This window comes from Bos grunniens, chromosome 13 (genome assembly GCF_055505025.1).
Source record: "Bos grunniens cultivar Pamir isolate PY7600 chromosome 13, Bosgru_T2T1.0, whole genome shotgun sequence".
In the NCBI taxonomy this organism is placed as follows: Eukaryota; Metazoa; Chordata; class Mammalia; order Artiodactyla; family Bovidae; genus Bos; species Bos grunniens.
In genome coordinates, this window is record NC_141177.1 from 29,038,524 (window position 1) to 29,058,707 (window position 20,184).

The following is a 20,184-nucleotide window of genomic DNA, read 5'->3' on the forward strand; positions in this document are numbered from 1 at the left end:
GGAACTCTCTGTTTGGTTCCCACCAAGTGGTGTCACCTCCCATCCCCCATCCAGACCTGCAGTTCCCCACTCTGGGCCTTGGCCCATGCTCTGTGACATCAGCAGCCACCCTGTGACATTGTGCCCTCAAGGGCCACACCACTGTCCTGGTCACCCAAGGCTTTCTGCAGGAAGGACTTTCCTCTACAAGATACAGCCCTCACCAGCAAGAATACACGTCATTGTAAACTAAAGGAACACTCAATCTAATGATTGATTAGACACTCTTGGGCTAAAGTTTAGAATATTTCCAACAAATATTAATGGTACACCAGTTTTTATACATATATAATGCCACTTTTGAAATAAAAACATGACATCAAAACTTAAAATTGTGTTGTTGGCATTTAACATATTATCAACTGTGGGAGTTTTGCAAAAACAAAACTGTGGCCAATAATTTGTTATGTAAGACTGAAATGTCTCTGGTAAACAACATTTGGATAACAAAAGACGCATCAGTACATCTCTGGTCAGTAAGATGTCAACACTACTGCCGTTGTTACCTGCCCCACACAGAAGCATGGGCACTTCTCCCGACTTCCTAAACCCAGCACAAACAGGGCCGTTACAACCTTGTGGCACAAGGAAAGCACCAGGCCCCCAATGCTGCTGTCGTCAGCCACTGTTCACAGATCACAAGGCAAATTATCTTGAGACTGTGTCCACGGAGTAAGCTCCTAAAACAAACAAACAAAAAAACATTTTAAAGATCTAAAGCAACCAGAACTAAAATCACATTTAAGGGAAAAAAAGGCACAAAACTTTCCAAGCAATCTCTTAAGTCTACATTATGTGACCTACAAAGACATCCACCCAGTCCACAGATATGGCTCCCCTGCAAGGACTTTTTTTAAAAAGGGAAGATGCATACTTTGACTACACGATGAAAGCAGGGCTGGGACAGGCCATGGTTGGCACCCTGGTGGAGAGGGAGCTGGTGGTCGAGTGCAGAGGCCTCAGTGGGCGGGAGGATTTCAAAATCAGTCACTGGTATCAGCTGCTTCCTAATTACAACCCTACTTCCGATGGACCCAGGCCAATAAAAACCAGAGGGAGAATCAGGAACAAAATATGAAAAGATGAACAAGAAAATTATATGTGAAAGCAATTATTTACAAATTCTTAACACTGTAGCTATGTCGTCATTTTAGTTAAAAAATCTAATAAAGATTTCAGAAGACTAATAATTATTGGACATCCCTGTGGTACAGCTTATCTTTGTGTATTTATGCATTTAATGAACATTTCTCCTCCTGTCTCCTCATTCAATCATCATACCTAAATGCTCCACAAACACATTTCTGTTTCTAGGTAAATTCTCAGTATTAACATTTTAACACATTTCACATTCTATACCCAAGACCCCTGCCTGCGCCTCTCCTCACCTCACCTCTTCCTCGCCTCACTCCAACTGCCTCCCTTGTTAACTGTGGTCTCCTTAGTGACCTCAGGACAAACATTCCATCCCACCTCCTTTTAAAGGGACAGAGCCCATCTCACTCTGGCCACCCTCCATCCCCAACACCATGGCCACTGCATCTCTTTCAAGTGGTAAACCCATTTCAAAATGAGAAACTTCTCAGAAAGTACTTGAAATAATTCTTACTTTTATATTTCACAACAATGAAAAAAGTAAAGAAATTAGGACATTCTCAGGAAAAAAAAGTTTTAAAAATTTATGCTAATCTAAAAAAATCATGCCTTTGGATTTGAGTTCTGAAAAATCAAAAAAGGAAAATCCAGTTATTTCTGTTAAGTGGAGTGAAATACTTAACTCAAAACATAATATAATTTTAGACAATTTGATTCATTTTTCTTGATTTTATACTTGCAAAATCAATTTCATGATTTCTTCACAAATTCAAACATAAAACTTCAGGTCATGAAACAAAAAAGTCTATCAAGATAAAAAAAAACAAAACCTCTAAGATCAAGGCAAGTTAAAAAGAAACTGTTATGTTCCTAACACAACTTAAAGTAGGTCCACATCCAACAGCAGGTCACCAAACAGTGGTCACACTGCACCAGCAACGACGACTCCAGAGAGGAAAAGGACAGTAGGCACTCCTAAAACTGGGACAGAGAAACCCAGAGGCAAACACTGGATACCCTGAAATGTACAATCTTAAAGTTCCTAAGTGCAAACGTCCTCTCAGCTGAAAACGGCTCCATTTCGTACTAAGTAGACGTGCAAATACCAGTGAGAAACCGTGGGTTCCCCAGGCCCCCCTAGGGGTGCTGAAGGCACCCATCAGCACCCAAGGACAGGCGGAAGCCCACCTCCCAGGCAGCTCTCCACTCCGACTTTTTGTTGTCGAGGCCCGGTGATATCCCTAAAACTTGAGGACCCCAAAGAGCATTTGCTCATGTGGAATGTGTATTTCCAAAATTAAACCTGAGAAAGACTTTCAGAATTGCGGACATTCCCTCATACTACAGTAAACCTTGACAAACTGCACTTCCCCAAAAAGCGGTTGTGACAGGAACCTGAAGCCACATCCGTACTCTGCACACGTTCCTAGGCTTACAGCCTAACTATATAAAACTGTTAAGGCACTCAGAGTGCATCTTGTGCCCATGTGCACATGTGCAGAGTCCACAGACTGGCATATCTCATTAGCCAGTATGAGACACACCTGCTAATGCCAGCGTCCATCTCCTGAAATGTTTTTCCTTACTGGGACAATCAAGCTCATGGTGGCAGATAAAAGCTTTTCAAAATTCTAATCTTCACTTAAGCTGGCATTTTTTCATCAGTAACAAATACTGTCCATTGCTTTCTTCAAGACTCACACTGAGTATCTTTGAGGAAACACCTGCCACACACCCAGAAAATGCAGTCCAGCAGCAGTGTTCTGCGGGCACCTCTGTCCCCTTGGGGGCGCGCTGCCAGGAACCTCTGTGCCAGTGGCGCATGCCCACTGGCGGGACCTGCTCACAAGGCTGTGAGCCTGGACAGGGTTTCCAAGCCTACCCTCCAAAAGGGTTTCGATACACACCACGAACATCTGTAACATGACATTTCTAGTTGCTTAAGGACACGCTGGATCCATGTCAAGTAGTCACACGTATTCACACTTTAGGGTCGGACGAGAACAAACACTTCCTTCCACAAAACTGGTCTAAAACCACGACTTAATTTTCCCTTCACGTTGTCCAACCCTTGAAAGATAAGCTGCCAGAAATGATTTTCTTAAGAACAAAAAACATGCTCCCCCGACAACGTGGGTGAAACTGGACTCTACAACCAGATACATCTGAAGGCTTGGCTTCTACAAACTTGCAACATGCAAGTAACCACATCTTGGTCATTTAAAGATGTTCAGGTCTATGAACTGAGGGTTTATTTCTCTGAGACACTTTAAGTTATAATATATAACTGCAATGAAGCTCCTACTTTCACAGTACAACGACCAAACAGGTACATTTCTCAAGAAGGTAACAGGCAAGCACACACCTGCCCTGCCCTATGCTATGCTGTCACTTCAGTGGTGTCCAACTCTGTGTGACCCCATAGACGGCAGCCCACCAGGCTCCCCCATCACCGGGATTCTCCAGGCAAGAACACTGGAGTGGGTTGCCATTTCCTTCTCCAATGCATTAAAGTGAAAAGTGAAAGTGAAGTCGCTCAGTCGTGTCCGACTCCCAACGACCCCATGGACTGCAGCCTACCAGGCTCCTCCGTCCATGGGATTTTCCAGGTAAGAGTACTGGAGTGGGGTGCCATTGCCTTCTCTGTGCCCTGCCATACCTGGCAGCAAAACAGGCTGGTCCTCAAAACCTCACAACCGCGAAATATTCCCAACTACAGCATTACCTCTGGAGAAGGCAATGGCACCCCTACTCCAGTACTCTTGCCTGGAAAATCCCATGGACGGAGGAGCCTGGTAGGTTGCAGTCCATGGGGTTGCAAAGAGTTGGACACGACTTCGAGACTTCACTTTCACTTTTCACTTTCATGCATTGGAGAAGGAAATGGCAACCCACTCCAGTGTTCTTGCCTGGAGAGTTCCAGGGACAGGGGAGCCTGGTGGGCTGCCGTCTATGGGGTCGCACAGAGTCGGACACGACTGAAGCGACTTAGCAGCAGCAGCAGCAAGGCATTACCTCATTACTCTGGGCTGTGCTAACTCACTTTACAGTTCTGCCAGGTGAGGCCAAGGTTCACAGCTACTGAGATTTCATATTAAGGGTCTTCCGTCTCTGACTAATTCTGTGCTGTGGGTGAAGAGGGACTGAGAAGATGCTAAAAGTTCTTTACCTACCAGGAAAAAATGAGGCAAGCTTTCCCAATTAAAGCCCCTTTCACTATTCCGTTTTTACTAACAGAGCAGTCACTACTGACGGCTTGTCCGGGAATTTCAGATGATGGGAAACACCCTGAAGGGTGGGTGTCCTCTGACCACGGGTGACCCCACACTCATCCTGACTCGAATGTACAGATGACACTTCAGTCCTTCAGGAGCCCCATCAGGATAACCCTGAGTTTACTAAAATTACCCTGAATCAAAGGTGCCTGCAGCACAATAAGCTTCTCAAGAGGTAATTGCAGAGAGAAATCTAGGAACAACCCTGCTGTTTAACATTTCTGAGGTGTTTTTGCTTTACAGGTATGTGGAGACAAAACCCAAAACTTTTTGCTTAAAAACTTGCTTGGACTGACGTCTGCCCCGGCCAAGCTCTAGCGAGGTCAGGCCCCCAGCGCCCTGTGTACAGGTGGCAGCGGCTGCTCCAGCGTCTCTCCCCAGTTTTTAGTGAAAACACAGGCTTGTGACCGGATAAGCCACCTGAACATGTCGGGGTCACAGAGGAAACGAAGCCCCCCGTCCTCCACAGAGCCCTGCCACCGCAGACAAGCTCCTGTAGTGGTCTGCACATCTGCACCCCTGAGCCTTCACAGATGGGGTGACTGGCTTGGCAAGAGGCCCCAGAGCTCACCCATGGCCCTGCCACCAGGATCGAACTGCCCCGGCACCCTGACCCCAGGCCTCCCATCCCCGGAGCTGCGGAAAATCAAGTCCACTGTGTAAAACCCCTCAGTCTAGGTCTCTGTCACAGCAGCTCCCTCTTGCCTCCCAGGGAACAGGAAAACATGGCTTCAAACACTGGTCAAGGGAACCTGAACCCTATACCCTGGGGGCTGGTGCTTGTAAGGCCATTGCTAGGGTCTTAGGGACCCTCTGAACTGCACAGGCTCTTAACCTTACTGAGTCTGCAGGATGAGGTGAGTTTGGCCACCACTAAATGCCCAGGACAGCACTGGGATGGGGTCCCAAATGGGCGCCACGTCTCCCCTTCCCCAACCAAGACAGAGGGCAACAGTGACTGTGTGGTCACAGCCGGGACCTGGACATGGAAAGTACCTCCCAGAACAGCCATCCGTGCAGGCATCCCAGCAGCTGCTTCCCTAGCATCTCCAAGTCCCATGGCTGTTAACACAGAACCTTGACCCTCCAGCTCCCCACTGCCTGCCCTATTGCTTTTGTATCTACAATGGTCCATCTGGGTCCCGAGTGCATCTGGGTTGGCTACTCCCATGGCAGGGGCAAGATCCCACATCACCCACAGTGCCCACTGCAAGCCCTGACTGTCTCATGGTGGCAAGAGCTGCTAGTTAGGGTCCAGTGGGAGGCTGTGGGTGAGGAGAGGACATCGTACAGTAAAGGCTAAACACCCTCAGGTCAAAAGACCTCTGAGATCTCTTCACCCAGCAGGCACCTTCGCCACACTCCAAGCCTCTCATTCCAGGCGGCACACTGCGAGGGAGACGTGTGCACTGAACCCTCCTCACTGGGGACGGCAAACTGGCCATATTCCACTCCTTTCCCCCAAAGCAAGGAAAGGGTTGAGACGCCCACATTCAAAGACACTGCCTATCTTCTTAACAGTAATCCATTTCCCAGGTGTTAAAGTTCTGGACAACTGTCTTTTTCAATTTTCATTTCTCAACAAGAGCATTTCTAATCATGATCTAGGCAGAGGTTCTCAAAGTGTGGCCCCCGGACCTTCTAGCTGGCCTCCAAGGTCAAAGCATTTGTACAACACTACTTAGCAAAGTGACTAAATAATAACATGGAAGTGTTTTGTGACCTTTCAGGGGCAGGGTAGTTTTTCAGAAGCTAAATGATGTTGGTGTGATGATAGCTGGAATGCAGAAGCAGGCAGGAGAATCTGGCTACTGTTGCCCTGCCTAAGTCAGACACTTAAAACCCCAAGCCACCTTTCTCCTTAAGCTATTTCTTATCTTGGAACATAGTTTCCATAGAGTGTTACTTATGTTAATATGCAGGTGTTTGCTATTATTTCTAAGTGAGTAAGTAAACTTAATGTCTCATTTTTAATGCCAACCATGGGAAATATCAATAGATAAAACAGAAACAAAAGCCCTTGGGGTCCTTGTTCATTTCAGGTATAAAGAGGTCAGTCTGAGAAAAGACAGCACAGACTTGACATGAAGGGTGATGTCAGATGGCTGTTAAGACTGCAGGGCCCTGACAGTGAGGCTCAGGACGCCACCTTTCCAGGAAGACGAGGAGGCACTGATCATGAAACTGCAGCATTCGGAGGGACTGCCGCCCACATCCAAAGAGAAGTGGTTGGGGAGAAACAAAGCTTGCCCTCTCACAAGCATCTGCTTCCCGAGTGCAGCTGCAACTCATGCCACAGGCCATGGAGCAAGCACGATGCTTGGAGACCGCGGACACGCGAAGTCCAGACCCACACTGTACACTTCAGCTGGAATTGTCCTCTTTCTCTGAGATTAGCAGAGGCCAATGTCTAGGTCTGGGGCGGGGGGGGGGGGGGGCAGTGGGGAAGGCCCAAGCTTAAATAAAACGGTTATAAAATAAACAACAGGACTGTCCTACTGATTTTTACAGATCCACACAGAGCTGAACTTGATGCAACTCCCCACAGCTGCCACTGCTGCCTGGGCGGGAGATGTGCTGAGGAGAGCACCTTACTACTGGAACACCTTGTGAAAGGGTCAAGTCTTTTTAAATTACAACCTAAAGAGCCAAGGGTAGTGCTGTACTAGCCTGTCTAAATGGGGCATCTCAGAGGGACCACTCCCCCTGGTGCAACTGAGCATCCCCGGTTCTGACCAAGGGAGCCAGCAGTGTCCACCCTCAATGACCACAGCATGACCCTCCCACGTTAATGCCTAAGTCCGAGGGTGTCCCAGACTTCAACCCCAGCTGCAAACCTAACAGCTAGGCACTCTACCCAGGTATATGGAGATGACCATGACCTCCGTTTCCTAACAAGATACCTGAAACGACACAGCATCAAGTACCAGTCAGTGTAGGATAAATGGCAAATTTATGAAAACGACAATGTCTGCTTGTGAGTGGCTGGGAAAACAGGCCCTCGTGAACAGTCTGTGAACATTTATCAAGGGCCCCCCAGTGCTCCACACAGAGCAGGCAGCATCTCTATTCCCCTCGGGGGTGGCTGCTTCACTGTGACCTGGTAGAGAGAACTAGGCGAGAGCAGGTGTGTTTATGGGGTGCTCCCAGCATGGACACAAATCTATGACCATCACCAGGAGACCAGTTTGAAAGAAATCCAGAAACATCCAAGTGATGGTGTTCTCTAGTAAGACTGTAATGAGAGCAGGATGAACTCTAGAGCCCCTGCCATGGAACGAGCCCCACGCCCGAGTGGAACAGGAGGTTACATCCAGTTCACAGCACATCCTGCCTACCCCCCAGCCCCCAAACCAAGCTCACAAACATGTCCACAGCTGTAACTGGGCTTCCAGAGGCTGCTACTTTCTGGGGTTTCTGCTTTCTTTATATTCTGTATATTGTCTTGTTTTCTATGTATAAATTTATCTTTGCAACCCAAACACAGTACAGCTGTCTTTATACTGGGGGAGGCCCCATTTACCTTCCTGTTGTAAAGTATATTAAATATCACTTACACATCTGCATCAGCATATGAAAAACAAAACCATAGCACCTGATACCCGTGAGAGAAACAGCTGCTTTACAAATTGGGCTCCCAACCTGCCCACAGCTGAAAACCCACATATAACTCATATTCGGCCTCTGTGTATGCAGACTGTGCAGTACTGTAGTACTTACTGCTTAAAAACAGGCTCTATGCGAGTGGACCTGGACAGGTCAAATCTGTGTTGCTGAAGGGTCAATTACACGACTCAGAAAGAGGAAAAGACTAAGAGTCGCCATGCTGTGCTGTGTGCTTAGTTGCTCAGTCACATCCAAGTCTTGGCGACCCCACGGACTATAGCCATACAAAACAGTAATCCACTTCTGGACATACAGCTGGAGAAAACTCTAACTCAAAAAGATACACGCACTCCAAAGTTCACCGCAGCACTATTCACAAGAGCTGAGACACAGAGACAACCTCAATATCCACCAACAGATGACTGGATAATGCAGATGTGGTATATGTATGTAACAGAATATTATCAGCCATAAAAAAGAACGAAATAATGCCATTTACAGCAACACGGATGGGCCCAGAGATTATCATAGTAAGTCAGAGAAAAACTATTTACAAAACAGCAAAACAGACATAGAAAACAAAGTTATGGTTACCAGAGGGGAAGTGCATGCTTGGGTAGGAGGATAAATCAGAAGTTTAGGGGAAAAAAAAGAGGCCTGAGCAAGAGACTCCAGGAAGTGTGAACACTTCACATCAAGTGAGGACTGCCTGGCCTATCCACTCCCAATTAGTATGTGTCCATTAACTGTTAATCGTGGAGATTCTGCAGTGGAATTAACACACATTATTTGATGCTGGCCATAAATAGCGTCATGTTAGGTACCCACTGTTAAAGATGCCACCGTTTAAATAAGAAGTGCACAAAGGACTGTTTAAGGAAAGTTTTCTTAAAGGATTCTCAAGGCCACCAGGTGTATGAGAAATCAGTCTGCTCTTGGACACAGTGCCAACTTCAGGGACCCAAGGACAAAGTGAGTCAGCCTGTGAAAAACTCAACCCTGGCTCTCAGGAGCCAAGTGGAAGTCACCAGGGATCTTGGGACAACTGTGTACAAAAGGGAAAACATGTCCTGTTAACAGGAATATAAAACAACCAGGACCTGGAACATCTGAAAACACATACGAAAGAGACCCAGCCTGTGGGTTGCCTGGGAAGGGGCCCAGAGCCTCTAAGGCCTCTGTGGTCATAGAAAGACTTACAGTGTCAACAGCAGGTCCCACAACTCCAGTCATAAAGAAGATGGGATCCCAAGTCCCACTCTAATCCATCCTCTCCTCAACCTGAAGACAAATCCCACCCTCATGAAGGCCCACCTGAAGCACTGGGCACCATGTCCAAGCCCCATGACACACTTCCTCAACAAGCCATTGTGATGTTCACACAGGCGTGTGTGCTGTGAGGGGCATGGCTGGCCAGAAAGCAAAGGTCACTGCGGGAACTAGCAGATGGTAAGGGGAACAGCCAACTGCACAACTTTTAATTTGTGCCCTTTCTTATCAGCACATAATTCACTTCACTTGAAACAGCCTGAATAATCAAATACTAATAAAGGACAGTTCTTGGTGGAAAATCAGAACTAAGTTAAAGATATACCTTATTCCTAAACTCATTGCTAAAATAAGCCTGCAAGAACACAACCAACTAGGAAACAATGCTTAGCAAGTGCGTTAGGCAAGGAGTTTCACAACAGGGTTGGGGCTGGGTCTCCATAGCTAACCCTTGACACATCTATGCCATGTTAAAGTGGGCCAGTCATACAGATGGTTATGTCTATGCACCAACCCCAAGTGCCAAAAAGGGCCCCAGGCTCCAGGTTATGTGGCTGGCAATCCTCATAGGTCCCCGTTACAAGTCTCCAGGCCTGAGAAGGCCACCCTTCTGGTCTCTGCTACAGCCAGGGTGCTTGGCACACAGGATGCAATAAATATTTGTTGAATACAATGAGAAGTCTTCCTAAAGGTCACAGATCGTATTTCCTTAAAGTCTCCAGTTAAAGCACCTTCCTTGGAAGCACGTTGAAACCAGAACTACATAGCTCTGAGGAAACCAAAGAACATTTGTCTGGGGTTGGCCCAAAGGCCCAGTTAGAACCCAGGTATTCCATCCTGGGCAAGCTCTTTACAGGTGCTTCAGCTTCTGGGAGGTTAGAACAGGTACAGAGCATCATAGTCACTGAAACGAATGAGCACACATACAGTGCTCAGAACAGGGTCAGCCTGGGTGGACTGCCCACTGTGAACTGTTGCCAAATGGAGGCTCAGCCTCCCCCATACCAACCAACACTACAATGAGGTATGTGAACACATAAACACACTGAAAAGATCTTAACATCTGCCTTTCCTTCCTGCAAAATCCCCAAGATCATGAGGCTCAAATCTCATTCTATCAAGTATACAAATTACACGATGTTACCTAAGGCCAACACACGAATTAAACAGTATCTTCAATTTCACTCACATGCTGTTGTTGTAAGGTCCCATCTCTAAGCTCATTAATTGGAGTGCTGGATTCAGAGCAGAAAACCTGCCCTGACCTCCAGGGTTTCCCAAGAAATAACAGAGAGAAAGCAAACGAGGGCGTGGGATCAGGACCCAGAGGCCTAAGCCAGAAAAGGGATGGCAGGGCACATCTCCCGGGAAGCTGAAAGTTACCCCTTTCTACTGTGAGGTCGACCAGAGCATAAAATACAACATAAATTTGAATCTTACATCAAATCGACAAGTGACGCAATAAAAGCTAAAAATCTGCATTTTACGGCTAGGCACATACTCTTTCAAAAAATGAAACCAATTTTCTGAAAGTCTTTTTCGTTGTTCTCTACTTCCCACAGCATCAAATACCACATAACTATCCTAATGTCATCCTTTACAAGAGTAGTCGACTAGAAACAAGCGAAACAAAAGCGACAAAAACCACACTTTAGGGTGAAAAAAAAAAAAAAAGACCGACAGGGAAACTTCACCTCCTTTAAGATGTCTAGAGAAACTACTCTGGTTTAAAAAAAAAAGGGTGGTGGGGAAGGGGGAATTCAACCCTATGTTACACAATTAAGGCAGAATCATTTCCATGTACCAGCAGCTAGACCAGGAACTTCTAGGAAAAAAGCATCGCCCCGCTCTAGGGTCACCCCGCTGCGGGTCACCGGGCGGCGTCCTGCTGGCGCACTTCAATCCGTTTCGACCACGATCCGGCGCCTCGAACACTCCAGCAGCGAGCGGACCGGGCCCGGCCCCTCGGAGTGGACCCTGTCCAGCAGGCCGGCGCCCTCCGCCCCCCTGCAGCCCACTGTCCGCGCGGCCCTCCCTTCCCCCTCCCCGCGGCCGCCGCCATCTTCTCCGCTCGGCGGAGCGCGGCCGGGCGCAGGCCCGGCAGCGCCAGGCTGGCTGGCCTCCGGGCCGGCCATCCCCGCCCGTCCCACGCGGTCCCGCGGGCGGCCGCCCCTACGCCCAGCGCCCCGGCCGCCACTCACCGTGGGCCGCAAGCCTCCAGGGTTTCGCAGCCATTTCCTCCGAGCGCCGCAGAGTGGGCGGGCGGGGTTGGCGCCGGCCACCGAGACGCGTGAGGTAGAGGGGCCGCCCGCGCTCTCAGTGGAGGGAAGACGCTGGCCACCGAGACGCCGGGGGTAGACGGGCCGGCCGCAACCCGAGCAGCGCCCCGGCGCGGCGGGCGGAAGGAGGAGCCCGGCCCAGGCCCAGTCCCTGCCCTGCGCCGCACAGTGGCCGAGTCCAAGGGCCAAGGCTGGCAGTGTAGGCGGCGCGGCTCCCGTCGGCCACCCTGGGCCCAGTTTGTGGCAGAAAAGGCAGGCACCCGGACGCAGAAGCAAGGCGCCGCGCTCCTTTCCCGCCGGACTGCGTTCCCAGCTTCTCTGGACTCGAGCCCGCTCCCTACCGAGCCAACCAGCTCAGCGCCGGGGCAGTTCCAGTCTCAGCGCACACAACCGGGCACACCTGCCTACGGGGGCTGCAAGGAAAGCGATCTGACAAATGATAACCCTCCACCTGGATTTTCTTCACTCAGTGCTGACTAGTATCAATTAACACCCCAGTACCTGTGCGTGCTTAGTCGCGTTGGACTCTGCAACCGCATGGACTGCAGCCCGCTAGGCTCTTCTGTTCATGGGGATTCTCTAGTCAAGAACACTGGAGTCAGTTGCCATGCTCTCCTCCAGGGGCTCTTCCCAACCCAGGGATCAAACCCAGGTCTCCAACATTGCAGGCGGATTCTTTACCGTCTTAGCCACAAAGGAAGCCCCCCCGCACCTGCCCCTCCCCAAATACTCAACAAGCAGACCTCAGAGGGGAAACACCTGCTACCTTGGGACGCTGGACCCAGGACAGTAACTCCTTGGCTGAAGGCCTTTTGTCTCCATCAGTGCCTCTACAGGTCCCTTATTCCACATTCCTTAAAAGCAGGAACCTCTCAGCAAAAAGTGCCCTGTGTGTAGTAAAGCTGTGCGTGCCCAAGACCCTACAGAGGGCTGCCAGGTGCTTCTGTAGGGGAGCACTAGGGGCCTGGGAGCAGGTGTGCTTCTAAATAAACATCTGGAAAGACCACACAGCCTGCCAGGCTCTCAGAAAATGCCCCTTTTCTTCAAACAATTCCAACACAATTTGTTTCTGTTGGTGTGATTCCATTAGGACCAACCACTTCCATGGAATCTTGCAGACTAACTTCATACTCCAACATCTTGACCGTCTTCAGGTTTGTCCCAGATAAGTGTAGTGAGAAGTTCAGAAACATGACAGATTAAGTGGAAACTGGCTTGAACCAGGAGTATGATCTTGGGCAAGCTGTCTGTTGAATGGGACTCATATGCTGGGGTGCAGGCGAAGCTCTCTGCAAAAGGCTCCCTAAATGGGAGCTGGAATGGGGAAACCCCACCCAACCTCTCTGGCTGAAAATCTTTACATGAAGCAAACCCAGCAGCAACGTCTTTCTAGGTGAGATTTTTTTTTTTTTTCCAATCTGTGTTGTCTTTTCACTTTTTAAAAAAAATTAATAATTTTAATTGGAGGCTGATTACAATATTGTAGTGGTTTTTGCCATACACTGACATGAATCAGCCATGGGTGTACATGTGTTCCCCATCCTGAACCCCCCTCCCACCTCCCTCTCCGTCCCATCCCTCAGGGTCATCCCAGTGCACCAGCCCTGAGCACCCTGTCTCATGCATCGAATCTGGACTGGCGATCTATTTCACATATGATTATATACATGTTTCAATGCTAATCTCTTAAATCATCCCACCCTCGCCTTCTCCCAGAGTCCAAAAGTCTGTTCTTTACATCTGTGTCTCTTTTTAACTTGTGTGCGGCTTCAGGAGGGCACTGGGTCCTGTGAATGACATGGAAGATGGGGCTGCCGATGGAACAGGAGGAAGCTCTGGGCAGAAAGCTCAGGGGACAGAAAGAAGACCCCAACAGGAAGCCCCACCTGTGCCACTACAGTACTTGGGTTGGGGATGGCAGCTCAAGTGGGCACTCGGGCAGCAAAGGAAAGGAAACTGCACCTCCCCACCTACCCCTGCAACTGGCCTCCCTTTCTAACATCCCAGTGGGAGCTGGTCGTGACCATGGGCTACAAGGTTCAGAGGCATCTGCCATGTGCGGGAGGACTCAGGCCCTTGTCCTTCTACAACCTCTTCAGGTAATTCAGTTCATCTACTGTCACTCCTCACAGGAGCTGCTCTTCCCTGGTGCAAAAGGCATTTCTAGAACTGCAGTTTGGGTACTTTTCGTTGACATCTACTAGCTAAGAAGGGGCTTCCCTGGTGACTCAGATGGTGAGAAATCTACCTGACATGCAGGAGGTCTGGGTTTGATCCCTAGGTTGGGAAGATCCCCTGGAGAAGGGAATGGCAACCCACTTCAGTATTCTTGTCTGGAGAATCCCATGGACAGAGGAGCCTGGCGGGCTGCAGTCCACGGGGCAGCACAGGGCTGAACAACTAACACTTTCACTTTCACTGCACTTCCAGCTAAGGAATACCTTCTCCTAACAAACTTATTTTAACAGCTAAACCCAGAGGAACAAACAGGTTTAAAAGGAGTCTCCAATTGACTCAAATACCCCAAATACACAAATAAAAATCCTGAAGTTCAGGGAACTGACAACAACAGTGGTTCAGAGGTTAGGAAGCTACGCAAGCTCCCAGGCCTCAAGGGGTTTCAGTCTTTGAGGAAAAATATGGGAAAAGTACGACTGATGCATCCTCCATATGTGTGGACACCAGGTCCTGCCACAAACACCCACGGACAATTCTGAGGAAATTTATGAAGGCGGAAAAGCACAACTGGAAGAGTCAGCAGTCCTTTTAGGAGACCGCTTCCTGGTGTTCGGCCTTCGCTCACCCCCGAGTTAAAGCCCACTGGAAAGCAGGGTCCTGAGCAAAGCACCCCATCTCCTGGTGGTCAAGTGCAACCCTGAGAGACAAGGTAAAGTCTGTCAAGACCCTCTCCAAGGACAATTTAAAACCAGATGAGGCAGCAGCCAAGTCACTTTATTGTTACTCTTGTTCAGAACTCAAGGATGAACAGGCTAGCACCCACCCTGCAGGCAGGCCAAGAAGGGGTCAGGAAGTCGGGGTCAATGGTAGGGCCACTGCCTGGCCCTGGGGCAAGGTCCCCAGTGAATCTGGACCCAAACTCAGACCCAGGTCTGGGCTGGAGGGGAGACGTCGGGGAGAAGAGAGGAAACCAAGGGCCAAAGTCACGGTGGGACCCCCTTAGCTCCTCCTCCCTGGCCTTGGTCACCACTGGGTGTCTTTGAATAGCTAACATGTGCCCTCTAACCCCAGGGGCCATGGGCTGCAAGGCTAAGACTTCAGAACAACGCTGCTTACTCCTACCCTTCAGGATGGCTCCTGATACTAAGACTACTTTCCCCGTAAATTTAGTGAAAAGTAAATAGCTAACTTAAGAAGAAATATTTTAATAAGTATGAGACATAAGAACCGTATTTCCTTGCTGGCTAGTTTCATCTCAAGTCTCTAAAAGAACACACCAAATAAAAAAGCCAGAAAAATCAACTCCTATCACAGAAAAGCAGTTTTGACAGAAAAGCAGTTTAAGAGTAAAGCGGACACAAGCACGTGGCGTGCTGCCTCCACCACACTGTGCCTAGATTCTGCATTTCCTCACTAGCTCATCCATCACACCACAAGGGCAGGTGACAAAGGAGAAAGGCGAAACAGGCCCACAGATCTGAACCGAATTCCGAAGGCGGCTGGTAAGCAGGAACAGGAACCTCCCTCCACAGGGTGGGAGGGGATGGTCAACTGAGACAAGGAAGGTCCCAGAGCAGGGCCACAGCCGCTAGTCCTCAGACGCAAGTATGCATCGACAAATAACTCTTGTTTTTTAGTCACTAAGTCACATCTGACACGACCCCATAGACTGTTGCAACCCCATAGACTGTAGACTGACAGGCTCCTCTGTCCACGCGATTTTCCAGGCAAGAATTACTGGACCTGGTTGCCATTTCCTTCTCCAGGGGATCTTCCTGACCAGGGATTGAATTGGTCTTCTGCACTGCAGATAGATTCTTTACCTTTGAGTCACCAGGGAAGCCCTAAGTAACTGTACTGGCTACATTTTAAGAGATTATTTTTTCCAAAATTAAAATACTTGAAAAGTGAAAGACTCACTAAAATCAGGTCTAACAGTGGCTTTTTGGATTTGTCCAAAAGAGGAAAAAAAAAAACAACCATGTAATTTCCTGTGCTTGCCTGGATCACAGAAACAAAATGGTGAAGTGAGAAAAGTGTATTTGAAGGAAATCTCAACAAGAATAATGCAAGTCGAGCTATTAGGAAATTGCAAAAGGATACCCAACAGGTTTTATTCTGAAATGTCAACAAATCAATATAGGAGACCAAGAATGTTGCCTTTTACAACTATACAGAAAAACAAAAAATCTTGGGATTCTGTCAGCATACAAAAGTTCCTCTCATTCCAATGGAAAGTAAAAGCATTTAAAGAGTAAACATAAGAGGCTTTTAAAGTCAAAAAAAGAAAAAACAAAATTTGGCAAGTGTTTTTAAAAAGGAACACATGGTTATCAGTTGAAACAATGGCTCATCTTTATTCAGTGTTCTATCTCCCATATCAGACGTCCGATCAGAACTGGGCTAATGCAAAAACAAAACAACCAAAACCAAACAAAAACAAGAGACCCCTTAAAGCATATACAGATAAATTTTCAATAGCTATGCACATATACGTTATTAGGCGTTTATATACACACGTGCACGTGTCTGTATCTATAACCAATGTACTTATCAAAGCCCTCTCCAGCCAAGAGGGAAGGGAATGGAGAGTTTCAGCAGAGACGGTCTGCAGCCCACTGCCTGGACAGGGTAGGTAAACTGCCACTTGAGCTTGCTGCCCGTGCCCCGCTGTCCAGCCCAGGCCATGTGTTTTAGGTAACACCTTGCTGGACAGTTTATGTTACGTCCTCTGCAGGAATTAAAAACTCAAGAAAAATATTACTCTACCCATCCAAAGAAACGTATGACATAACCAGTGCATGCTGGTTTAGTGGTATAATCCAGAAAGGGAAATACAGTCCAGCAGGGAGGGGGAGGGCGACCATCTCAGACCCCACGACACATGCTTCACAGGGTCTTCATTCAGCTAATTCATCTGGATACATGCAGCAGAACTAAAGCGTAAAAACAGTCTTCCTTACTCCTTCCAACAGCTTCAGGATCAATCTGAGAAGACCCTGAGTAAAGTCAAGGCTATGGCACTTGACCTTTGAGTGAACTCCGGGAGTTGGTGATGGACAGGGAGGACTGGCGTGCTGCAATTCACGGGGTCGCAAAGAGTTGGACGTGACTGAGCGACTGAACTGAACTGAGTGGTAAGGACATCTAGCCATTACTGGTTAGATAGCATCACCAACTCAAAGGACAGGAATTTGAGAAAACTTTGGGAGATGGTGGAGAACAGAGGAGCCTGGTGTGCTGCAGTCCATGAGGTCAACAAGTGTAAGACATGATTTAGCAACTCAACGACAACAAGAACCGGTAACAATTCTGAGCAGCAATGTCCAATCAGCTTATGCCTGACCCTGAAGAAACAGGTCTAATTTGCCAAATTCCCTGGAAAGCAGGGCTCCAGCATTCAGGCGTTTGACTTCATGCTTTGAGGGTTTGACAGTAAGACAGAAACACCCTCTAAAACACTGCGGTTCTGTAAACTGTGCCTGACACCTGGTTGCTGAATAGTCCAGGATTTGATTAAAGGAGGCGCTGTGTATTTTATTATCAAAACACATTTCATTTTAAAGTAATTCTTGCATGCTCCTTTAAAACTAATAAACCTTAACAACTCTCCTTAAAAACTCCACACTGTTCTCCATAGTGGCTGTACTAGTTTGCATTCCCACCAACAGTGTAAGAGGGTTCCCTTTTCTCCACACCCTCTCCAACATTTATTATTTGTAGGCTTTTGGATCGCAGCCATTCTGACTGGTGTGAAATGGTACCGCATAGTGGTCTTGATTTGCATTTCTCTGATAATGAGTGATGTTGAGCATCTTTTCATGTGTTTGTTAGCCATCTGTATGTCTTCTTTGGAGAAATGTCTATTTAGCTCTTAACAATAACCCTATGTACGAGACAGCAAAAGAGACACTGATGTATGGAACAGTCTTATGGACTCTGTGGGAGAGGGAGAGGGTGGGAAGATTTGGGAGAATGGCATTGAAACATGTAAAATATCATGTATGAAACGAGATGCCAGTCCAGGTTCAATGCAAGATACTGGATGCTTGGGGCTAGTGCACTGGGACGACCCAGAGGGATGGTATGGGGAGGGAGGAGGGTTCAGGATGGGGAGCACATGTATACCTGTGATGGATTCATTTTGATATTTGGCAAAACTAATACAATTATGTAAAGTTTAAAAATAAAATAAAATTTAAAAAAATAAATAAAATATTCCAGACATGGGTATACAGATAAAAAAAAAAAAAAAAAACTGCTCAATTTCCCTGGTGGTCCAGAGGCTAAGAATCTGTCTGCCAATGCAGGGGACACCAGTTCGATCCCTGATCTGGGAAGACCCCGCATGTCTCAGGGCAACTAAGCCTGTGCACTACAGAGCCCGCACTCTGCAAGAAGAGAAGCCACTGAAATGAAAACCCTGCACACCTCAACTAGGGAAAACCTTCACGAAGCCAGAAATTAATCATTTTTTTTTTTAAATAAGGGACTGCTGATCTGTGTGATTCAGTGCCATTCTCAACTTCTTCCTCTGCTCTCACTCCGCCCGGACCCGTTTCCCGTCCTTTGTCCATATCTACTGAGACAGCTTTTAGCGAAGGTCTTCACCCTCACTCACTCATCTGTTCCTCCACGTTCTCAACAAGTATCTATGGAACCCCTGCCACGTACTAAAAGTTTCAGCTCTTGTGAGGGTCACATGTTGGTGGAGAACTGTGACACTATCAGGCATCAGCGACATAGAACGGTGTGCTGAAGGCAACGAAGGGATCGTTTACGGACCAGGGGAACACAAAGCGGTGGACGACACCCTACTTGTTGGGATGGTGTTCCCACTCCTAGGCACTGGCCTAGGAGTGTTGCACACAGACCCATCTCCTGAGAGCCCAGAGGAAGGGCAGGGTGCTGAGGCTGGCTTTCAGCTATGCTCACTCTGCACAGACAAGTGGGGAGTCGCTGATGGGTGTGAAGAGGGGGCCAGGGACAAGAGAGATGACCCTGGCTGCTGTATGGGCTTCAATAGGAAGCCAGTATCTGGACAGAATTAAAGCAGAGCAAGACCACTTCTGGGGGTGAGGGGCCATTAACCTATGACCCGCAGAGCAGGCGCAGCTGAACCTTCTTTAGGCTGGAACACCCTAGCTCTTTAGGGCACCGGATTTGTTCTTGTGCACCCTTGAAAAGAATTTTAAAAATCTGCACCCCTCGCCCACTGTAAAGCTGGTGTGTAAAGTTATTCAGAGGATTAAGTGCTTGAAAAGGATGTAATTGCAGACACACTGTATTTGCATTTTAAATAGATTAGGACCAAAGCTTTGGACTTGCAGATTTAGCTCAGTTCACTAAAGAGAAATATCCACCATTAGTCGTCTTTGTCTAATCTGTTTACCAAATTGCACTTACTTTCTGCAACAAGTCCCACTGCATTTCCACGCAATCACATGAAACCATCTAACTCTGACTTTTAACAGGAAGACACTGGAGTTCATTGGATTCTAAAATCTTTTAACTTGACTCTCCAGCAACTGGAAAACGGGAACGACAGAGGATGAGATGGATGGCATCACCGACTCGACGGACAGGAGTTTGGGCAAGCTCCGGGAGTTGGTGATGGACAGGGAAGCCTGGCATGCTGCAGTCCACAGGGTCGCAAAGAGTCGGATACGACTGAGCGACAGAACTGAACTGACCTGGAAAACGAGACCTTGCTCTGACGTAATCTGTACTCTTTTCCCGTGGACTCACAATAATAACCGAATAAAAGCGTGAATGTCTTCCTGCGCCTCCGCGACCCCAGCCGCAGGGCAGGAAGACCCTCCTCGAGCAGCGGCCGCAGTACCTCGAAGCCCCAGGTGCACAGGCCTGCGGTCCCCGCCCAACCTGAGCGCGGATTCTGAACCACGGGCGGGAAAGACCACCGGGCCCGTGGGAGGTTCCCTGAGGGCAGGTCTGGCCCTGTAGACTTGTTCTGGAGCGAGCTGGTGTGCGCTCTCCGCCGCGGTCGCGTGCCCCAGAGCCCACCCCAACCGTCGGAACCGAGAGCTCCCGCCGTCCGCGCTCGGGCGGCTCCTCCCGGGCCTGCGCGAAGGCAGGCACCGGGTCGGCAAGGTCCCCTCCTCGGGGCTGCGCGGAGCACCGGCGCCTGTACCCCCTCCCCGCCCCATGCCCTCGGGCTTACACAAACGACGGGAAGGACGCTGGGACCTTCGCCTCAGTCTAGATGTCGCCGTCTCGGCGCGAAGTTACCCTACAACGACGCCTCCACGGCGGCCATCTTACCCAGAGGCAGCCGATGCCTTTTGACTCTCGCGCCAATCCGTAGAGCGAAGGAGCCGTGAAAGGAGTTCTGCGCAAGGACGGAAGCTGGAGTCCCGCGTTTCCGGGCGGCCGCCGCACCCCGCCCCCTCGTGAAGGCACTTGATTGGCTGCCGACTCGCGAT

The 20,184-nt window shown here is 48.6% G+C and overlaps 1 protein-coding gene across 18 annotated transcripts in view; it reads right to left on the reverse strand.

Annotated features, from left to right (window-relative positions):
- The window catches only part of DIDO1 (death inducer-obliterator 1), a 51,023-nt gene that overhangs the window by 30,367 nt on the left and 472 nt on the right, over positions 1–20,184 (reverse strand). For 4 of the 18 annotated variants that reach the window (XM_086331029.1, XM_086331042.1, XM_086331033.1 and 1 more), the window contains exons 1-2: positions 11,486–11,619; positions 546–719 (exon numbers count right to left, since the gene is read on the reverse strand). In XM_086331029.1, coding sequence (XP_086187155.1) covers positions 546–564 — 19 coding nt within the window. In that variant the 5' untranslated portion in view covers positions 565–719; positions 11,486–11,619. Of the gene's footprint in view, positions 1–545; positions 720–913; positions 1,067–1,432; positions 1,486–11,485; positions 11,620–19,922; positions 20,155–20,184 lie in introns of those variants that run through there. The other 14 variants (XM_086331030.1, XM_086331044.1, XM_086331032.1 and 11 more) reach the window with 12 other exon arrangements.